The 23,227-nt window shown below is 48.2% G+C and overlaps 1 protein-coding gene across 5 annotated transcripts in view; it reads right to left on the bottom strand.

Annotated features, from left to right (window-relative positions):
- Positions 1-23,227, bottom strand: part of HAG1 (histone acetyltransferase of the GNAT family 1) — an 86,471-nt gene that overhangs the window by 25,598 nt on the left and 37,646 nt on the right. For all 5 annotated transcript variants that reach the window (XR_015261851.1, XR_015261852.1, XR_015261850.1 and 2 more), the window contains exons 6-7: positions 19,659-19,702; positions 10,586-10,685 (exon numbers count right to left, since the gene is read on the bottom strand). Coding sequence is in view for 2 of the 5 variants with exons in the window: in XM_086773096.1 (XP_086629222.1) it covers positions 10,586-10,685; positions 19,659-19,702 (144 nt within the window). In the remaining 3 variants the exon portion in view is untranslated. The remainder of the gene's footprint in view (positions 1-10,585; positions 10,686-19,658; positions 19,703-23,227) is intronic.

Here is a 23,227-nt window from a genome sequence, read left to right as displayed (position 1 = left end):
GCCCCGGTCTCAGCAGCTCCCAAGCTCTCAGGATACTCAAAGCAAATCTGTCCTCCCATCCTCTACTGAGGCCTGTCCTCCTCATCTCTATGAAGATCCAGCGAATCTCTGGTGCCCAAGTACCCCCTGCAGGAGGCGCCCGAACCTGCAGTCGCTGCAAGAGGAGCTCTTTCCAAGGCTCAGCGCCTGGAAGCAACCCCCGAACAATAAGCTTCCCCAATAAGGCTCTACTCTGATCGACTGGATCTATAATGCCCAAACCGCCCTGAGCCAGCGGAAGTGTAATCACTGCCCATGCAACCTTTGCCCGAGCTGGCTGACCGTCCCGCCCAGACCACAGAAAGTTCCTGATCAGCCTCTGTACCTGGCTGATGCAAGAGCTCGAGAAAATCCAGCAAGACGTAATGTACCACATAGTCGCTAACAGCACCTGATTTGCCACCACCACCCTCCCTGCCAAGGATAGTCGAGCTGTACTCCAATACAATAGCTTCTTCCGAATGCTCAGAAGAAGCGGGGCAATTTGCTGCTCAGGTGACAAATCGAGGCCAATCTGGCATCCCAAATACCGCACTGCTGTGCCTGGAGGGATCCATCTAAAACCGGGGTCCGGGCTCCATGCCGGAGTGGGAGCACTACTGATCCAAAAGGCCACTGTCTTGCGCCAATTGATCAATGCTCCCGAAGCTGCACTAAAAACCTGGAGCGACTGCTCTGCCCGAATAAGATTGGCCTCTTGGCCATGCAAAAATAAGCCCGTGTCGTCTGCAAACTCAGCATCAAGCAAATCCTCCCCCCGGACTGGGAGCTGGAGTCCTCTCAAACCAACCTCCTCTGCCGTCAAATACATACTCATAGCCTCCGCAAAGAAGAGAAAAAGGAAAGGGGCGAGAGGACACCCCTGACGGACTGATCTGGTCAGCTCAAAACTCGGCCCCCGACCTCCTGCAATCAGCACCTGGCTGCGAGCTGTGGAATACAAAGCTGCCACCCCTCTGATCCATCCTGGCTCAAAGCCCAGGCGTAGCATAGTGCCCTCTAAGAATCCCCAATCAACTCTATCGTATGCCTTCTCAAAATCGAGAAGCATCACGACCAAGTCCTCGCCAAGAAACCTAGCTCGGGCCGTCGCCTCCCAGAAAGTAAAGATGTTGTCAAGGATACTGCGCTCCTTGACAAATCCAGTCTGAGTAGCATGAATCAACTCCCCCAGGAAGAGCTGGATCCTCAAACTCAAGGCCTTTGCTAAGACCTTGTAGACAGTATTGAGGATCGTAATAGGCCTCCAATGCCGAATGTCATCCGATACTCCCTCCCCCTTGGGGATAAGATAGATCAAGCCCTCTGAAAAGCTCTGCGGCATCACCCCAGTGTCCAAAACATGCTGAAAGCCCCTGCGGAGGCCTGGCCCCAAAAGGTCCCAATAGCGCATAAAAAAGGCCGGCGTCAGTCCGTCCTCCCCTGGGCAACTATGTCGCGGCAGGACCCTCAAGGCCTCGGCAAGCTCAATCTCTGACAGAGGCGCACCTAGAACTGTGCGCATATGGTCTGTGACCCTCCCAAAGGACCAAACCCTGAAGACCAAAAAGTGTCCCATCTACCAGGCATCACCGAACCATATCTCCGGATCCTGCTCTCACCCAAGTGGTGCTCCTGCATCATCAAAATGTCAATGCTGCCACCAACCAGGCATCTCTGAAGCTCCTGCCTCAAGCAACCTCGATAGCGTATAAAGTGTGCTCCGCCAAGGCCCTGTACATTCCATGAGATGATCCTCATAGATGCCCTGCTGAGGTGGATGCTGTCTCAGCCGTACGGCGGGCCTTCGCAAGCGGCTTGGATGGAGAGTAGTCCCCATCCGAACGGCTGCGAATCTGCCCACCCGGTGTACTGCAAGAATCCCGGATCAGGCGCCAGTGGCTGTGGCCCATGGCGACTGCCTCCTGCTCTGACAGAGAAACCTCGTGTATACTCACATATCCAGGGTCGCGCGCCAAGTCTGCCACTATGCGCACGACCAAATGCCGAATCCCTGAGGTATCCACACTCCCGGGATCCAAGAAAAAATGAGCCAACTCCCAAAGTCGGCCTATCACATCAGTCACCTCCAGATCGCTCATGTGGTGAGAAAACTCAACTGCTTGAGTCTTCAAAGTGCTGAGAGCGAGCTCTAGAGTCCACTCCCGATCACAAGGTCCACATAGAGGGAACGAGAAGGCCACCGCTGAGTCTAGTGCCTCCTCCCCGCGGGCCGGAGGTATCACTACATGAACTCGAATGGGTGCTGGCTCATGGGGGCCCTCTGCTCCAAAAAGCCGTGTAAAGGTATAATCAAAGGCCTCCGAGCGCTGTCTAATGCCAAGGCGACTCAGCCGACTGCGGATAGATGAAATCCGTGAGGCCCTAATCGGCATAGGTCTCCTCTGTGATGCTCGAGCGAGGTCGATGCTCGAGCGAGGTCAGTGCTCAGCGCTCTCCGGACTGCAGGTGAGCGCCAGGCAACTGCCAGGGTCTCCCGGGAAGGTGAGGCGGGCGGAGGGGGAGGAGGGGGAGGCGAGGGAGGTGGAGAGGGAGCCGCTGCCGAAACCGGAGCGGAGGCGGGAGGAGGCGAAGGTGGAGACGAGGCGGTGGGGGGGGACGGGGGTGGGGGGGGTGAAGAAGGGGGAGCTGGCATCTCCTGGTCCTCAGTCGCTGCAGGGGTCTCCTCCTGAAGGGGAGCAAAGCTGTTCCTCACGGGAACCCAGTGAGGCTGAGACTGTGGCTGCTGCTGCAGCGGTCTCTGGGCGTGCTGCTGTGGCTGTCTCCCTCGGCGGCGCCCCTGTCCAGGCTGCCACTCCGAGGTCTCTGTGGCCTGAGCAGGTGTCCCGGAGGCAGCCTGCCGAGCCGAATCTGTGGGCGGGCCATCAGTAGCCTGCTGCTGTGGTGGTGAGGGTCGGGGTCTCCTACGAGGGCAGGCCTTGGCCAGATGACCGACCTGCCTGCAAATGAAGCACTGGTTCGGGAGCCCCGAGAACTCCACTCTCTGATCTATCCACCCCCCCCCTATCCTAGGTAGCTGAATGACCTTAGGAAGGGAGGAGATGTCAGATACCAACACTCTGACCGAAGGTAGCCCAGCTGCTCTGGCCACCACTGAAGCTGCTGAGGGGCCCGTCTCAAGAACCGAGCCCACCAATGCTCCGAGCCTGGAGAGGAGCGGAAGATACTCCCGAGACGGAGACCAGGGAAACAAACTGTAATATGGAAGAGGCGCTCTCCCTGCTCCGCCGCAGCTGGGTCAAATCCATGCTGCCAAGGCCTGAAGAAAGCCCGAGCACCCCTGATGTCCAGAGGACTCATGGCAAGGACCTTGGCAACGCTCTGGGCGGCCTCGAACTCGATCTGATAATGTCCCCGGCCCAAGAGCTGTACATCCAGGATCTTGCCCACATCTGCTAGAAGGCGGGCCTGAAGAAAATCCCTGATCTCCCCTCTGCTGGGGCGAGTGCCGACTATACGGCAGATGGTGGAATGAGCCTGGAGGCGTTCCACCTCTGCGGTGAGGCTCGCTTCCTCTTCCGGCGAAAGAGAAAGCCTGATGGGGATGTCCTCGGGGGCGGGCGAGGGGGCTGCGGATGAGTCCCTCTGAGGCGAGGCGGGAGGAGTCTCCATCAGAGTCTGAAGCTCAGGCGAAGGCGAGGCGAAAACGGGAAACCTGCAAGAAACGGGGCTGCACACGAAGAGGCGGACGACCGGAAGAAGAGGGAAAAAAAAAACAGAAACCCCCCTGGGGGTGAAGAAAGGCACGAAAGAGCAGGGAGGGGGCGAAAAAACCCCAAGGAGAAGCCCGGGGGGGGGCGGCAGCAACGAGAGGGGGGGGGGGCGGGGCACTGCTGAGAGGAGGCGGGCGCGAGCAGGCGGAGAGGGGGGGGACGAATCAGGCGAAAAAGGGGAGGGAGGGCGAATAGGCGAAGAGGGAGGGGGAGGGGGTGAGACGGCGCGAAGAGGCTGGGGATGAGATGGCGAGAAGGGGGGAGGCGCAGCAGCAGCGAGGAGGGGGGGGCGCAAGCAGGCAAGACCGCGAGAAGAAGGGGGGGGGCGCAACGGCGAGTAGAAGGGGGGGGAGCAAGAAACGAAGGCGGCGGCGATGGGCGAGCAGCGCAGGGGGGCGAAGGCGGGAGCTTCAGCGAGCATTCAAGGCATTCATCGAGCTTGAGGAGATCCTTCAGCCAGAGCAGATTAATTCATAAGGAGAGAGTTACCACATGGGAAGCTTTCCAGGAGATACCTTGTGAAATTTAAAAATTATTTGCCAATTGATGCAAACTGGGTAGACAAGGATTATTTTGCTGACTACCCTCAGCTTTTGCAGGCATATCTTGAGGCTTTTCAATTGAGGACAACTATTTAGAAGCCCGGGGGAATGTCACCATTTGGTCCATCTCCATTTCTGGAGCCACTTCTATGGGATTGTCACTCCATAGACCGGCCAAATTTGTGCCGTGTTCACATGGAGCCAAGCCAGTGTCCCAAGTGAAAGGGCCAGTCTTTTGGTGTCACATGGACGGGAGCCAGATTAGTGCCACCCGTGTGTGACTAGTGCTGCGTCACATGGACGAGAACCACTTTCGTGCCACCCGTGTGTGACTAGTGCTGCGTCACATGGACGAGAACCACTTTCGTGCCACCCGTGTGTGACCTGCTTTGTGCTGTATGGACGGGAGCCTGTTGGTGCCACCCGTGTATGGCCAAGATGGCGTCTTACCTATGGGACTGTCACTCCAGAGGAAGACCAAGGCATAATTTTTATATTTCTATCACGCCAGTTTTGTGCCCGACAGGAATTTCTTGTACAAGTTTCATGAAAGGGAGATTTCGTCCATTAATGTGCACATGCATTTATGCCTACATGCATAAATTTGTTTTTGCATGACTTATTTGCGTGTGTCTGCCTGTTATGTTGTGCCAATACACTGGATGGGGACGCCCCCAGTGTACCGTGGAGTGCTGTTTACTGACTCAATGGTGTGGCGTGTGAACAGGTGGCAAGTATTTCCATTTTGGCCCTTCCATAAACTATGGTTAACTTTAATGTTTATAAGCCAATGTGTTCACACACATTTTAAAAAGAGACTGGACATTTTCTTTTGATGGTGCCCATAGTATTAAATTGGTTTTAAGGCTTTATAACCTTTAAAAAAGGTATCGCATGAAATATTAATATTTTATGCCCCAGGTGGGTGGTGGCTAAATTTTTCTCTCCATCGCCTGCTCTCTTTCTCTCTCCATCGCCTGGTATTCTACTCCATTTTTGTACTCGCCTGCTGCCCACCTGAATGGAACAGGCTGCCTGTGTGCTGTACGACTGAAGTACTTGCTGTACCTACCTCCCACCTGCACACGTGTGCTGTAAGGCTAATGAAAACCGTACCTGCCTGCTTTGAACCAGCCTATACTTGCTGCCCATGTACTGAATCTGCAAGTACAGCACCTGATGTACCTGTTGTACCTACTGCAAGTACACTACCTACTGCAAAATCTAAATAGCACTTGGCTGGTTGTACTTGCACACGTGTGGGGCATCTAATATACCTACTATACCTGCATAGTACCTGGTTGGTTGTCCCATCACACGTGTGAAGCATTTAATGTACCTCCTGTACTTGCTACAAGTACAATACCTCCATAGTACTTGGCTGGTTGTACCTACACACGTGTGAAGCGTTTAATGTACTTGTACTTGCTGCAAGTACAAAACCTGAATACTATCTGGCTGTACCTGATGTGCCTGATTGTACCCGCTACAAATTATACCTGTTGTACTTGGATTGTACTCACCGTACCAGGTGCCCTCATGTTTTCTCATTTGTGTAATTCTGAAATTTGTTAATTTAAATTCAGAGAATTCTTTAAGTTGTGTAGTGCAGGAGCAAAGCATGTATATGCTAACCATGCTCAGGAATATTCTTCTTGGTGTGGTCAGTATATTTCCCTGTGTGGTGGTGTTAACCGCGCTCTCAGAGCTTCTGAGAGCCATTGAAGGTTTGACTCACCAGGGAATTTGGGAACAAAGCTCATTGGGGAGAACCAGGCCATGTTCCCTCCATGGTGTACCCCTTGGCCTACGTTAGAACGGGCGTGCCTGTTGGTGCACGGTCCCGGAAGACCAATGAAAGGCAAGTGTCCACCCTGTGAAGGTGGGAATGAGCCTGTGATTTGAGGCTACTCCAACCAACACATCTTCATCGACTTGAACCAGTTTGTTTGGTTGTTTTCACTCCGTGGGTGGAAAGATCTGGCCTATCAAGCCCGTGACACTTGTACATATCAATACTCCAAGAAATACAGAATGTATTGAGGCCGGGGGGGGGGGGGGGGGGGGGGGGGACGGCTTTCCGGCCCCAATGCTGGTGTCATGTGTATTTTCAGTATTTCCAATATTTATGTTGCTGATGTTGTTTCCATTGTTTAATATCAGTTAAATTAAGTGTTCTAAATATGGTTATATTGTCTTCCGATCTGAAGGCCTCATGTAGGGAGTGGTCACAGAGACTGGGGATTTTTGTCCGCGCCCATGTCAAGATTACGGTTGGCCTGGGCATGTAATATCTACGCCCGGAATGACCGTTTCTTACAAGCTAAATGAAAGGGAGATTGTCCAATACATTCTTATATGCATACTTGCATGTACCAAACTGTTTTTGTGTGCATTGTTTTACTGCCTGCAAGATCTATATGTGTAGTTTACAGGCAAGGGACACCCGCCCGTGAATCTATATTCTGACCTAGCTTGTGGACTGTAGACAGGTGGTAGGTGTGCATCTAAACTCTATGTTTCTTCATTTAAGAGTTATGGCTAAATTTGTTGTTTGCATGTCCACACCTCGTTTAAGTGTGGACGGACAAGTTATAAGTGACTTTCATTCATACTTCATTAAAGTATGGGCGGATAGCTTGTAAGTGGGTTTAGGCGCGTGACCAAAACTTGGCCACCCTCCCACTCTTGGGAGAGTTATGGACACTTGGGAAGCGGCCCAATGAAAATCTTTTGCCAAAATTGGACCAAAGCTTATCCTCTCTCTCTCTCTCTCTCTCTCTCTCTCTCTCTCTCTCTCTCTCATTAGATGGGCGCATATGTGAAACCCTAATTTTCAAAACCCTAATTTTTACGAAAAACCTAATTTTGCAAAGAACCTAATTTTCAAAATTTTCTCAACAAAAACAGGTTATTCAACCTTTGCTTATGCTTATCTCTACATATGGTGCTGCTGAATTCTGAAACCCTAAATTTTTGAAACCCTAATTTTTGCAGAAAACCCAATTTCAGAACCCTAGTGTTGTAGAACCCCGAAATTCAACTAAGACCCTAATTTGCAAAAACCCTAATTTCAGGCAGGAGTACAATGGAGAATTCTTTCATCACTACTTCAACCTAAAGCTGGAAAGAGTCTGCATTTGGCAACCGTTTTTGGGTAAGACCTTATTGTGTTCCATTAAGATCTCCTATGTCTCGGCCTAGCACACACATTTGCATGTGTATGGATGTCATTGGAAATCTGGCAAGCATTGCCCATGAAGCTTGTATGTAATTTACCTTCGTAATACAATCAAGCTACAAGGGAGGTCGGCCCTTTCCGGCCCTATTGCAATGTGATTTCAAATTTCAGCATTGCTATCTCATTTGGTTTTGTGCCATTTCATCCTGTTTAATAGTATTAATAGTTTAAGTGTGTGACAAGATTGTGCTCAGCCCTATTTGGTGTAATTTCACCGATAGCTCGGTCATCCAGAGTCGGGGCTTGTGACTCTACCTGAGGGCCTGCCCCTCTCCCTGCCCCTGCGGAGGAAAACTGGGGGAGGAACCACAGGAGGTGGTTTCCTGGATTGCCACCGAGGGCAAGCTCTAGCTAGATGGCCCATCTCCCTGTAAATGAAACATTGGCCTAGGAGACCTGAATACTCCACACGCTGCTGTATGGGATCGCCCCGGAGACTAGGAAGAGATATACAATGAGATACAGACTCCGGCGAGGCCACACAAATACCAAGGGAGGGAATCCCAGCTACCCATGCGAGGGCCGAGGCAACGGTGGGGGGGGGGGGGGTCCATCACTCTCTCGATGGCACTACCAATCACCGGGAGAAGAGGAAGGTACTCCTTCCTAAGGCCTGGAAAACAAACTCTCATGGGAAAGCCCGAAACACCAACCACTGGATCAGACGCTGGATCGAAGCCATGCTGCCACCGTGCAAAGAAGGTCTGCGTTGTACGCAATGCAAGGGGACTCAGCTGCATGACTCAGCCTATGCCACTGGCGAGTCGAATTCCATCTGGTAGTATCCACGCCCCAGAGGGTGAATATCGGTGATCTTCGCAAGTACGCCAATGAGGCTAGCCTGAAAGAGATCCCTATGTTGTCCGCGCGCAGAGCGACTACCAACAATTTTGCAGACCAGGGTGGAGGCCTCAAGAGAGGCAACCGTCATGGCGAGAACCTGAAAATCCGCTTCGGAGAAGAAAATGCAAGCAACAGTGGCCTCAGTCTGGGATGACAAAGCGGGTGCCATGGAGTCCTCCTGAGGGCGAAGACCAAAAAAGGCCGATACTTGCCTAATAGAGCAAAGAAACCCAGAAGCCTGAAGCAACAACCTGCACAGGAGAGGTGAAACAAGAGGCAGAGAAAACAGGGCGAGGGAAAAAACAAAAAAAGGAGGAAAAAAGGGGGGGGGGCGGGAAAGGCTAGGTGGATCAGAAAAAGGGAAAAAGGGGGGCGGGCGAGGCTAGGCAGACGAGAGAGAAGGGGGGCAAGGAAGGTGAAGGAGGAGAAGGCGGGAGAAACGAGGGAGAGGAGAGGGGCGAAAAGGCCAAGCGGGGGGGGGGGGGGGGGGGACGCTGATATGTGCCCAGAGCGGGAGTCGGGCAGCGGAAGAAAAAGAGGGGTGGGTGGCACAGCGAACAGAGGGGCGGGCAAGGAGGGAGGAGAAGGGGGGCAGCGACCAGAGAGAGGGGGGCAGCAACGCGATAGAGGGAAGGCGGGGGTGGGGGGGCAGGAGACGCGAAGGGGTGGGAGGTCAAGAGCTTGCGCACGAACGTACAACTGCACTCGTGGTTTGAATATTCTCAACTTACATTATCATGTCTTGGCCAGAAAAGCGACTATGACTGCTGATTTTCTACAACAAAAACAGCCATTATGATTGCTGATTTTCGACAACAAAAACAACCATAGGCAATTATGCTAGCCACTTTATATGCAAATATGCAAACATTGGCATTTGGCAATTGGATCCCTACACACTGGGACATTGTTCTTGCATTTTTTAATGGTAAAATACCTTGCAGTCCATATTCCACCAGGCTTATTTAGGATTGGAAACATAACCTATCACACTTGAATTGATCTCGCAGGAATGCTAACACTGGAAACTCTCTGGTTTTGGAAAGTATACACTAGAGCAGAGTCTCTGAGGAACCACTAGCATTATTGGAACCTCGAAAGGCTTATTTTCTATCCACCAAAGGTATTCGATATGTACACAATGTTATAAATGCAAATACACAGGTTCTCAGCTTTCCTCAAGCAAATCATCTATGATTTGGGCATGCATCACAGACCAATATGGCAAGAGATTATGCGGATAATGTAGTCTATACAACTTGTTCCGCCCTTTAATGCACAAAACATGCTGATGCATTCGAAATTAGATAAACAGATACCTAGTAAAAGCTTATTTCATTTGGTCAGTTGACTGTAGCTAGAGCATATAAGCTGATTATTCCTCCCCCACGGATTGCTGTGCATGCTGACCAGCTCTGGCGGATATCTAAACCATTGCGTTGGTGCAAAACATGCCTCGAGAACATTTGGAAAAATAAACTCCCTTTGAAACAGAGTCTTCTTGTGGAGATGCTTGGTTGGGGTGCTTCCTGTCGGTATACTATTGGCCAAGAGACACACTGTTAGAGATGCTATCATGCACAAGAACGGTGCCTCATTTGCTTTGGCACTGTCCGTCTTCACGTGCTCTTCTTGATAGGCTTTCTGGATATTTGAAGGCTCATTTTTCTTGGCATAAATTCTGGCTTTTTGGTGGAAACTCCAATGAATTATCAGACTACTCACAGTTTCTTGTGTGGACAAGATTCAAGGCACTATGGACTCTTTGGCATGATTGAAATCAGAGAGTCTTTACCGACTGATCAGTTGATACCTATGCCTATTTCAGACACTCTTTGCATGAATCTCTACAGGACTCTTATGAACATATGGCTTTTACATTCTGATTACTGGAGCTAACGTAAAATCCAAACTATATAGGCACCTCAAAAGCAAAAGTTGACTTCACTAAGCTTCGTAAAATCTCTCTCAGATGGCAGTCACCTTTAGTTGTTGGCTAAGACCTCTAAGACCCATGGCCTTCATCCATCAACTCGAAAACACTGAAGACCTTTTCTGAAAAGGTTGCAAAAGGACCCATGAAAATGAAGCCCACACAAACGTCCATGAACGTTGTGGCTGGATGAACTCTCACTATATTAAAAAAAGGTACACTCAGCTACTTTGCAAGATTGGAAAAAAACAGATTTTTTTAGTAATGCCAGAACCTGTCTTTGGCGACGTATCATGGCTGGAAGATCTGTGTACGGTAGCTTTTCATCTAGTTTGCATTCCATCAATGTCCCACCATCGTAATCCTTGATAAAGCTACAAGAGACGACAATTAAAGTTATTAAACAAAGGCATTCCTACAGCACTTCTACATAAGGCTCAAACACAAAGAAATTAAGCTCAAGTACAAAAAACGACCCAAAAGCACTAAATTATGCTTTCTACATGCATATGCTCAAACATGTCCTTAGCTAAGTATTTCAATAAAATTTGTTTGTGACTGAAATTATAGCCTCACTAAGACTGAGAGCTCCCTGTACTGCTGTGCCCCCACTTACCCGCCCTTCTCCTCCCTGCCTGCGCCCCTTCTTACCCGCCTCCAGCCCATCATGCATGCCGCCCCCTCCTGCCCGTTATATCCAGCACCGCCTCCTGCCCACCATCGAGCCCTCCTTACTGTGTTCAAGATGTCCTTTCCGTTCTGATTGGCATTATGGCCTCCACCAAAGGCCTTCTTCCCCCTTGTTCAAAATAAAATCTTCCTCTTCAAATATTGTACAATTTTGATCCCATGGCAAAGGACCAGCAACTCAACCCCATGTCACTAAGGTTTACAGGCCCCCCATGCACCTATTGCAAGTTGTTGAGGCCCAAGGTGTTTCTTTTGGTCAGGTTTGGGAGGTCCCTGCCTTCCCAAGGGGCACGGCTACCCTCATCTGCCTCAGCAGCGGTCACTGCCAGCGGCGCTGATGGGGTGCCCACAGTTATTGTCCTTGTTTCTGATCCATCCATTCTATATGACCACATCATGTTACAGAGACCGGATGGTTCGCATTTCAGACAGAGGATGGAGATTGCTGGGAAAACGAACCAGTGCCGATTCTATCGATAGCAGGACCACATTGCTAGGGACTACCCTAGAAACAGGAAGCGCACTATGAGACAGGGTGAACATGCTCAACAGATGCCGTCATCTTCTGCCCCGCCCCCGGCAGCTCCAGCACTGCAACAGCCAGCCCAGCATTGGGTGATCGTTAGGGAAGGCAGGCATCCCAGAATCCCACCCCCTGCTCCAGACATGGAGCATCCAACCCTGATGCCTCTATCTCACTGCTTTCTTTGCTCACAGTGTTCGTTCACAGCCATGTTTGAGTTTGAGAAACTCAGAGCAGTTCTCGCCAACCCTCATGCAGACTCCTCAAAGGTGGGCCCTACCCCAAACGTGGAGCATCCCAACCCTCATGCCTCTCTCACCAATTCTGATGCAGGCTCCTCGCAGGTGGAGTAAAGCTCACACATATTCCCTCCTCCCTAGGAGAGGATTTTTCCCACGAATGGGAGGGAGAGCTCAACCATGCGCTGGCATAGAAGACTTTTTTCTCCTAAGGACTTCCTATTCTCGCCTCCCCACAGGCGGCTACTTATGCAAGGTGTTCCACCTCCTTGAGAGGTGATGCATAACATCGACCACGAGGTCTAGTCGTACTTTTCACACTCTTCACCCATGAAGATTGTCTCACGGAATATACAGGGGATAGGCGGTATCTTTCCTCACCGCCAAACATGAGGGACCAACTCCACCCTGCAATTACAGATGTTCCAATTGACACGGCTCATGCAGGAGCACAAATTAGATGGTAGCCAATGCAATCATTCTGGCAAGCTTCAATCTGGTCACTCTTCATGGTCTGGGGCTGCAGGCTCCAAGGGTGGTTCCAAGGGTGGTGTATTACAATTTCCCAGTCCATCTTGCCTTGCATTATTGGTCATGATTTGTGATGTCTGCCAAAGCATAATGGATTATTGTCATGCAAGACAATATACATGGTATCCACATAATTTATGCCCTCAAGCACACAGGAGAGAAAGAAAGATATATTAAGCGTCTACTAAAGAACCAATGGGCCTATGAATAATGAGACCAAAGTGATACAATAATGTCCATGGAATGTCTCATCATGGGATGGAAAATAAAACAGAAACAAAAACATAGGTGATACAAAACTGTCCATGGAAACTCATCATGGAACACCAGTAACATAGAAACATGAGAGGAGCATCAGTCCCCCAGTAGATGGTATACAACTCTCCAAAATATCGAGCATGGAGCTAATGAGTATGGCTGAGAGGTCTCCCTCAGCTACGTCATGTGGAAAGGTAGCTCAATGGTAATGGAGCATGTCCTGGATCTGGAGATGATGAGGGGATCGTGGCCAACGTCCAAGGGGCCAGGGGTGTCGAGCATGCAGGAATGCAGAGGCCCAATCCAAGGTAACTCCTCTCGGGTGAGGTGGGTCCGGAGCAACCCGAGGTAGGTCCACAAGATCCACCGTATGGGTGTCCTCTACCTGGGCCCAGAAGAAACTCGTGATGGTTGGCTGGCGAGGGAGGGGTCGGGGTGGCTGAGGCCGAAGCTCTCTCAAGAAAGTGTCCCTGTTTTTGCGGAGCTCAAGCAGGAAGACCCCTAGGCAATGCTAGTCCAGGAAGTCAATGATTCTGAACAATGGACCAAATCCCTCATGAAACAAACAGTGAAACCTTCCACGAATTTCATAGTATACTGGGCAGTGGCATATGTAATGCTCCTCTATCTCAACCTATGTGTAGCATAATAGGAAAATCCTCTAGGTCTCCGTATGAGCTCCCCGGCTCTGAAGACGCCCTTAGCTCTACCCATCTCCACTCAGATGCGGTGGGATGAAACCCGTATCTCGCCTATCGCAATCCGCATGGCATCAGACATGTGAACACTCCGGTAGCCAGGCTGTTGGATGAATCCATCCTCAGTGAGCGTGAGGAAGTGATCTCTCTAGAAGCGCATCTTTGTTGGGAGCTCCGAAGGTGTGATCCATGTGCAATAGGTGTAGAGGTTGAGAAGATCTAACGGGATAACCCGGTTGATATTCTCATGAGAGAGCCCGAGAAAAGGGGAGTCCAAACTATACTTAAGGGGTGGTAGGCAGTCCATGCGGAGCCCACCATACTCCAGAGTAGCCCTCAAGTGCTAGTTGTTTGGAGGACTCCAGGGCAAGCCTTGGGTACCTGTAGGGATCCATGTGACTGATGGGATGGAGGTATGTTACTATCTGGAAGGGTGCATCCACTACCATTGGGGCTACAGCAAACAAGGTGTGGGACTGATGGTTTGTTGGGGTTCATACAAGAGAACATATGACCTGGGGCCTCTCAACTCGCCGCCAATCCTCATCGGATAAATCTAGCCCCTAGAAGGCTGCTCCATACATCAAGGCTAGTGTGACGAGGGTGTCAAAAAGCCAACCCTTCATCTTGGACTCCTGGAAATGTGCCTGGAAGCACTGCCGCTCAAGTAACCTCAAGGCGCATATCCCCATGTCACTGTGGCATGTGCTGCAGGAAGCATGGTGAAGCGTGGGCCACTGAAAGTGACACCAAGGTAGACATAGGATGAGACAATCTCCACAAGATCCCCTCTGTATGTGAAGCTCATTTGAAGGCTTTCGTCGTGAAGAAACCTTGAAGGCAAGGGTATTTGATAGTTATATTATGATTTTTAGCCATTGGGCATTTGTCTTTTAATAATTGGTTATGTATGGACAGCCATTGGACACTTGCTACAGCAATTGGGCATGTGTTTGAGCCACACTTGCTATTGACATGGGGTATTGTATCTCAGCCATATGGGCTTATGGACAGCTTTATGGGCCTATGATTCAATCATATGGGTTTATGGACAGCTTTACGGACTTATGATTCAGCCATATGGGTTCATGGATAGCTTTATGGGCTTATGATTCAGTCGTATGGGTTCATGGACAGCTCTTTGGGCTTATGATTCAGCCATATAGGTACATGGACAGGTTTATGGGCTTATGATTCAGCCATATGGGTACATGGACAGCTATGTGGGCTATTGGATAAGCTATGTTGGCCAGTATCCACATGCAATATACATATTCTTGGCATTTTCATGGGGCTTCTTTTGATGAGCCTGTGTGTATGGTCGAACTGTATTGATGTACATGTTGGTGCAAGCTATATTGTCATGGGTTAGCCTTTTCCAACAGCCTCTCTCCTCTCCCCTGGGAGAGTAAGGCCCTCAAAGCTTGTACATGCTATTTTTTCCCTTGGGTAATAAAATACTCCAAAGGGGGGGGGGGGGGGGGTCCATTTCGGCCTCTCTATGGTGTCAAATGTGCACATCTCTCTTTTACAGTTTTGTGAAATTAAGTGGCATATGTTTAAGGTTGTGGCCAACTGAAGTGTTTACTAGCATGCATGGTCAAGTATTTTGTGAAACCCCTTCTTCTGCCCCGCTCTCGTGAAGGCCTATGGAGTGTTAGGGTTAGGGTTTGGAGATGGTACAAACACAGGCGTGGAGAGCAACAGTGAGAGAAAACACGACTTCTTTGTATTCAGATGATCAAAAGTGAAGTACAATAGCCACATAATAAGTGACCTAAAGAGATGTGTTCACATGTCCGGCCATAAAATGTGCCGGGTGGACCAAAACACTTATAAACTGCTTATAAGTGAAACTAAGCTAAACTGGGAAAAAAACCTCCACTAACTGAAGTAAAAAGTGCCCCAGTAATCTACTAATGATCACTAGCACTCCTCTGGGTGCATACACAGCATAAAACCCAACAAACCCCCTTGGAGTGATATGTGATCACTGTACATCATCCACCAAAAGGAAACAAATTCAAAGCAGTGCGGAATGCTTCGAATTTCGGATGTGGTAATGCCTTGGTGAAGATGTCTGCCACATTCTGATCTGTAGGACAGTAGATCAGACTGATATCTCCTGCCTGGAGTCTCTCCCGAACAAAATGATAGTGAATCTCAATGTGTTTCGTGCGAGCATGAAACACAGGATTCCTGGCCACAGCAATGGCACTCTGACTATCAGTATAGATAGGTGTAGGCTCCTCCACTGAAATATCCATATCAGTCATGAGACGACGCAACCAAACACACTCAAATCATTTTCAGCCTGATTTGCATCATAACCAGCCATGGATATTTCTGATTTTTCATACAAAAATCACATCCCGACTAGTGAATATCTTCCTGGATAGTGGGTCATATAACCGGTAGCCCTTGCTCTCACGGCTATACCCAACAAAAATGCATTTTGTGGCTTTATCATCCAACTTCCTCCTCAACTCTTTGGGTATGTGTGCATATGCAAGAAACCCAAAGATACGAAAATGTGATACAGAAGGCTTACGGCCATGCCAAGCCTCAAAAGGAGTAATGGAAACCAATGCCTTTGTGGGACATCGATTCAAAATATGACAAGCACACATGACAGCTTCCACCCAAAAGATATGTGGTAGCCTTTTTGCCTTTAGCATGCATCTGGCCATCTCCATGAGTGACCGATTCTTCCTTTCTGCAACCCCATTCTGCTGTGGAGTATAAGGAGTAGTATACTGATGTTTTATACCTCTACTCCCAAGAAAGGAATTCAGCATGTGTGACATATATTCCCCCCCTCGGTCAGAACGGAGAGTCTTGACCTTGCATCCTGACTCTGTCTCAGCAAGTGCTACAAAGGCCAAAAATGCATCATATACCTATGATTTTTGTGTCAAAGGATAGACCCAGCATATACGAGAGAAGTCATCAATAAATGTTGCAAAATAGAAGCAACCACCTAATGATTTCGTCTGCATGGGACCACAAAGATCACTATGTATAAGCTGCAACTTTGCAGTTGCTCGTAGAGCCTGATCACGTGGGAAGGAAAATCTATGCATTTTTTTCAAAATACATCCTTCACAAATGTGATCTAGAGGCTTCTCCATGAGAGGTAGATCTGTAAACATGTTATGTCGCTGCATAAGCATAAGACTACCAAAATTTACATGCCCCATGCGAGCATGCCATAACTCCGCATCAACCATAGCTGGAGTAAGAGTGAATGCATTATAAGCAGACTGATCCACTGGCTGAAATGCATCCAACTGATAAAGTCCATGACATAATGTACCAGTAAGCATCAAGGTCAAAGCATTAGCTTTGTCTCTGACCATGCATTTATCATCATCAAAGTGGACTTGCATACCACAATGTGCTAAAGAAGAAATGGACAACAAATTCTTCTTTATCCCTGGTACATATAAGGCATCTATAAGGCGGAGAATGGAGCCATCAATGGCTATGAGTTGAATCTCCCCAATGCCACAAACTGGATATGAAGCATTGTTGGCACACTGAACAGTTTTGCCAACAGGGGCAGGGCCAACATGACAAAACAAATCCCTGCGAGATGTGATATGCTTTGAGGCACCACTATCAAAATACCAAGTACATGCATGCTTTGTCATACTGAGTGCCTGTGAAGACCAAGAGGCATCATAGCTGCATGTATAAATACAGGAATCCCTGTTCTCAACAAAAGAAGCAGTCTCTGGAGGAGCTTTAGAAGCATCATTAACAGACATCCCAGCTTCCTTTGCCTTCTCTTTGGCAATCCTCTTCCTACATTCAGTGATGTAGTGACCTGGCTTCTTACAATAATGACATTTGCCCTTCTTCTTGGGCTGTCCATCACCTTTCTTGGTATCCTGAGAAGAACCACCATCACCTGAATTCTGATTTGAACTCTTTGGCTGAGTTTTTCCTTTCCCCTTTTGACCTATAGTAAATGCTTGTTCAGCAATTGTGTTCATATTCATATTCTTCCTCATTTGCTCTTCTTGTAGCAAGAGAGCAACAAGTTCCTGATACTTAAGGGGTTCAACAACTTTCCTCATGCTGAGGTTCAAAGAGGTATGAAAAGCCAAGTAAGATCTTGGCAAAGAGTGCAAGATGGTGGACACAAGCTATGTCTCAGGAATAATCTCATCCACATTGATGAGTTGCTCTCTCAAATCCTGCAGCTTGTTTAAGTGGCTAGACATATCATCTCCTTCATTCATTTTCTGATTTTCCAGCTCTCTTTTCAAAAATGAGATCCGAGCCTCATTACGAGCAGCATACATCTGCTCCAAAGTCACCCATGCATTCTGTGAAGAGCCAGCTGAACGAATATGAGGTATAATAGACCTCTGTACTGACAATGCAATGAGTGACAAAGCTTGTGCATCCCTGGCATCCCATGTCTTCTGAGCATTTGTTCTTTGAACAGGCAATGGCTGCCATGGAGCCTGTACCTGTTGTCCTCGTCCACGAGCACCCCCTTGGGGAGGAGTCTTTGGAGCCAATGGCCCTGGACGTTGTTCATCACCACTAACAAAATCCCAAAGACCTTTTGCCACAAGCACATTTTTCAGCATAAAACTCCACAAGGAGTAGTTCGTGCCGTCCAATTTGTCTTCCTTAGACAAATATGTGAATACATCACTCTGCTGTTGATTTGCCATTATGCCTATGCACAATGTTGTACCTGTGTATCAAAAAACCCAATAGCAAGAACCCTGAAAACAACTATACTCCACTGAATACAGTTCACCCAAATATGCCTGCACTCTCAATCCTCTGAATGTGCAGCTCAATGCACCAATGACTGAGTAGAGCAGCAAAAATGGCGTACACAATGCCAAAATGCCCCAAAAATGCCCAAATTTACTGCACCCAAAACTGTGCAAAAAGCCTGTAGACTTCTTTGCAAGAAAGTCTGCCTGTAGTGCCTGTAGATTTTCACAAAGAAAATAGAATTGCCCAAAAAACAAAATTTGTAATGCTTACCACAAGTTGACTGAGTAGGTTGTGGTACCAAATGAACATATGCAGGTACAGTCCACCAAAAGAACAAGTACAGTTGACTGTACTGTGCAGGTACAGTCGACTTGTGCTGTACAGAACAGAAGGCGACTACAGGCAGATATTCGTGACAGGTACTGTGCAGGTACGTTTACTGTACTAAGCACAGTATGGAGCAGGGCGACCAGGTACAGCTGGTACAGGTCGTATGTTTGTGCACTCGACTGTATGCAGGCAGGCAGGTACAGTACGAAGGGTGCTGACAGGTGCAGTCGGCGCTGACAGGTGCTGTAGGCGGCGCACAGTGTACGGGCGGGTACCTGTACGGAAAGCTTCAGTACACCTGCTGACGGCAGCGCACAGGTACGGCAGCTGTTGCAGGCGAAGCTTTTGCTGGCGAGTCTGTACGGGTAGTGCAGTACGGACACAAACAGAAGGCGGCTGTGTACAAGCTGGGCAATGGCAGGCCTACTCAGCTCTGATACCAAATGAAGGCCTATGGAGTGTTAGGGTTAGGGTTTGGAGATGGTACAAACACAGGCGTGGAGAGCAACACTGAGAGAGAACACGACTTCTTTGTATTCAGATGATCAAAAGTGAAGTACAATAGCCACATAATAAGTGACCTAAAGAGATGTGTTCACATGTCCGGCCATAAAATGTGCCGGGTGGACCAAAACACTTATAAACTGCTTATAAGTGAAACTAAGCTAAACTGGGGGAAAAAACCTCCACTAACGTAAAAAGTGTCCCAGTAATCTACTGATGATCACAAGCACTCCTCTGGGTGCATACACAGCATAAAACCCAACATCTCGGAGTTAAAAACACAATGTATCAATGGGTTACTCAGGCCAAATGAGATCCCTCGTGCTATCATCAACAGACGCCAACAAGCAATTAGGGCCCCAGCAAGCACACAACGAGGGTAACAAATGGCAGCATTGTCATGTATGGTGAAGGCCTAACACACCTGTGAATGGGCTACTCAGGCCAAACATGTTCCAGTATGCTGATCAAACAGAAGCCAAAAACAAATTGGGGCCCTAACCTACCCCCCACCCCCTCTCGTCACTTCCGTACAAAGCAGCTAGGAAGAGTCTTCCACTCCCCATAGCCTCAAAGGAGACGTGTTTCAGCAAGCCTTTTCTTAGTATTGCAGCATGCAAAATGCACTTTGTGTATTGCTCTAAGAGCAGATTGCCCATCATAATTCAGTTAAGTAGTTTAGGCTTCCTGCACTTGAGTGCTGTGTATGCCTCTTTTCCTTTCCTACATAAGAAACCTTTAAAAACGTTTTCCAGGTCACGATGCATGAATCTGATACCAGCAAACTCTTGCACTATTCACCAACTTGTATACAATATGAGGCCATACCCTTGCCATCGGTCTTTTTCCATGCTAATCTCCTTGGTAAAACCCTGAAAGCGATATCACATAACACATATTACTACACAATTATAAATTTCTGCAGTTAGCCATAAAGGAAGTCAAAATGGACTATGGAAGGCCTTAACCTCTACCTTTTCATAACAGCAAACTTTTATGTTCAGATTCAAAAAATTATTAGACGTTCACACACCACATACAAGAGGCTGGGTATGATGGCTTGACCCAAAAGGTGTCATCCCCCCGCTCACCCACCCCCTACCACTTAAACACCCGATCTATTGATCAAGTCAGCCCATCCAATGAACATGAACAGCTCTACTTCACCACAATGTTGCTACTTATCACAATATACACCACTCCTCGAGTAGCCCATCCAATGAACTGGTTATATAATACTACTACTGGAGTTGACCGAAGTACTAGTCCCTGAAGCCTATCTAGAAAGCATAATATGTTGGACTTATGAAGCCTTTCTACACAAAACAGCAATACATTCTCTAAGATAATGTATGCTATGTTGGACCATGAAGCCTTCCTACAATCCACAAAACAGCAATACATTCTCTAAGATAAAGCACACCCTTCCTCTCTATTGGACCTAGACAAGCTAATATCAAGCATGTACTTCCTCTATATATACCAATCTTAGAAAGTTCAAGTTATTTCCCAAACTTAACAAAACCCAAACTGTGATCTTGACTCCATGAGAATCTACTAACAAAGTGTAACATTGATTGCAAAAGCTAAGCGTGATTAACCCTAATCTACATCATAAACACATAAAGCTGCAAATAAAGAAAGACAAGGCAAGATAGACCTAATCTATTGTATATTGCCAAAAACATGAATATATACAATGAAGAACAAGGGCCATTTCTCAGAGTACATGAACAGCCTAGCCGAAGGACCTCTCTGCACTAGAACAAAGTTATATGCATGTGTATTGCATAGTCCAAAATCAGTTAACCATGAATCAATAATCGCATTTGATGTCTTCTCTATAAAACGTCATAAGCCTATAGCCCTCTCACAGATCTCAGTACCATACATATCAAAAAGCAATACCAAAAATACATCCAAAGGGTATAAAATAGCTAATCATGCTCTAACAACATCCAATTCATAAGATATCATCAGAATAGTTGTCACATGCACCCATGCACTGAGGTGCTATATGTGGCGCACTGGCTCATCATTAGTGCTACATTTGTACATCAGTAGAACCTCTCTAGGATTTATTTGTCGTATGCCGTGACCCCATTGTGCGCCCTAGTTCAAGGACCTATCAGGCACGAGCTACGTAGGTCACATCTAAAGCCTTAGATGTCAGTATATGTCAACTTAACCCACCTGGAGAATAGAGCATTGAGGTCCTTGTTGTACATTGCCTTGGACTGTACCATGTCTAGAATAAATGCTAGAAGAAATACGCAGATGCCAAGAGTGGTACTCTAAATGTCCAAGAAGAGTCACACAACAATACGAAGGTTAGAGTTGTTTGTGGCAATCGAAGGAATTTGTGCAAAAGAAGTTCATTCAACTAGACAATGGATCTTGGATCATCAAGAATGGAGCGTTAAGAGTCAAATCCTATGACTAATCAAAAGGATCGGTATTGCTCCCTACAACAAATGAAAGATGGCATCCTAGTAGCCATAGTTGTTTCTCGTACCGGTACGAACCCATTCGTACCATACGGTACGATATCGTACGGCCCCACCCCCCCCCCCCCCCCCAAAAAACTTTGAAAAAAAATCCAAATGCTTAAAAAAAATATAGAAACCCTGCTTAACGAAGATCCCAAATCCCTGGAATACTTTGCAACTTTCGTGTCCACTCAGTATTCCATATGGGGTTGTTGAGAGACTCCAAGACAGACTCCATCATTACCTTCCAGATGCCATATTTGTTCCCATCCAACTGTCAAGCCACCGAAAACGTGAGGAGGGTGGGACTCTTCACATGTTTCTTTGCCATCTCGAGCAAATCTGCCATCTCAGGGGTTCACGAGGTCTTGTGAAGGGAGGCTAGGTGGAAAAAAAGATGAAGAAGCTGCACTTGCTTGCAAGGTGGCTGTCCAACAATGACGCCCGCCTTCTACCTACTTCTCCACGTCCCATATGGCCCAAAAACACTCCAATCAACACCAAACGCAGCGATCCCGACTGCTCTCACCGTCTCCAAAGCTTCAAGCCACTTGGCGCTCTAATACCATGTCAGAATGAGCGGCCAAACAACTGAGAGAAAAGAAACGCATTAAGTGCTGGAGGGAGAAGTGTTGTATAAACTTTGATATATACACGATATCCGATACAACTCAGTGGGGGAGGGGGGGAAGTGTGGTATATATACAACTTGGGGCTGCTGGTTGGCCAGTGTACAGGCCGACCTCCCCAAGAAAAGAGCCCACGACTAGGCCGGCTAGAAAAAGACCTGGTCAGCCAGCATACAGTCGGCCCCTCCTGGCTAGCAAAACACCTACAGCCAACCAAGGAAAAATATAGCACCCAACGACTAGCATAACTGGGGAAAATATGGACAATGGGAAAAATGGAGAAACACTCACACCGGGTGTCACAACCCTATGTTTTTCTCTGGACAGTATGCAGGTGTGCCCGGGGAAATGGTGGACAGTGTGAATGGCATCAGTTTGGAGTTAAAAAGGAAACCCATGTGTGGACAACCCCAAGTGTGAAGGGGACAGAGAGAATTTAATTTAAAAGGTTTTATAACCTTTGGTGGCCCAAAAGCTAATTTTGGGAGGCTACTCCACTTTTGGGAGACACGCTTTTCTCTCATGTTTTTTGGGAGGCACCAAGCCGCATGTTTAGGGGTATGCTTTTTCGAGAGGAGACTGGCGGGCTGGTTGGGCTGTAGCATTGCTTTTCTCTTGGACGGTTGGTCAACAGGGTGCACAGGACTGAAGTGCGCTCTCTCTCTCTCTCTCTCCCCCTTGGAGGGTGGCGGGGAGACTGCAGGCAGCGCATAGCTCAGCAAGGAGCACATGCGGGCAGACTGCAGGCAGCGTACAGTTCAGCAGGCTCACCCACGGGCTTCTCTCTCCCTCTCTTGCTACAAGTCGGGTAGCAGCACACACAGACCCCTTTCTTTTGTGCAACAGACCGGCGGGCTGAACTGCCATGTCTCTCTCTCTCTCTGGAGTTTTCCTCCCAGATGTTATCCATTAGGAGCTCCTGGTACCGTACTTTTCCTCATAGTTATTTCAGTTTCAGTTAGTTGTTTTTAGCTTTTCTTACACAGACATTGTATCAGATCCACCAATTGTTGTAACCTTTTTGGTCTCATAGGTCATTTTGGCCTTTTGAAGACGTTAATATATCATTTCATTTCATTTCTCTCTCTCTCTCTCTCTCTCTCTCTCTCTCTCTCTCTCTTGCTAGGAGGGCTGAACTGCTGCACGGACGTTGCAGCGGCGGATTCGGATTATTCTTGCGAGACATGCGGGACACCCAGTCAGGGTGCTGACCACAGAGGATATTGAGGAGATCCGCCAGCGTCCGATGCGGCACATATTATGAGATGGAGGCACCTCC

This window comes from Cibotium barometz, chromosome 33 (assembly GCF_041138505.1).
Source record: "Cibotium barometz isolate CiBa-2024 chromosome 33, ASM4113850v1, whole genome shotgun sequence".
NCBI classification, from domain to species: domain Eukaryota; kingdom Viridiplantae; phylum Streptophyta; class Polypodiopsida; order Cyatheales; family Cibotiaceae; genus Cibotium; species Cibotium barometz.
This window is presented reverse-complemented; position numbering and strand designations above follow the sequence as displayed.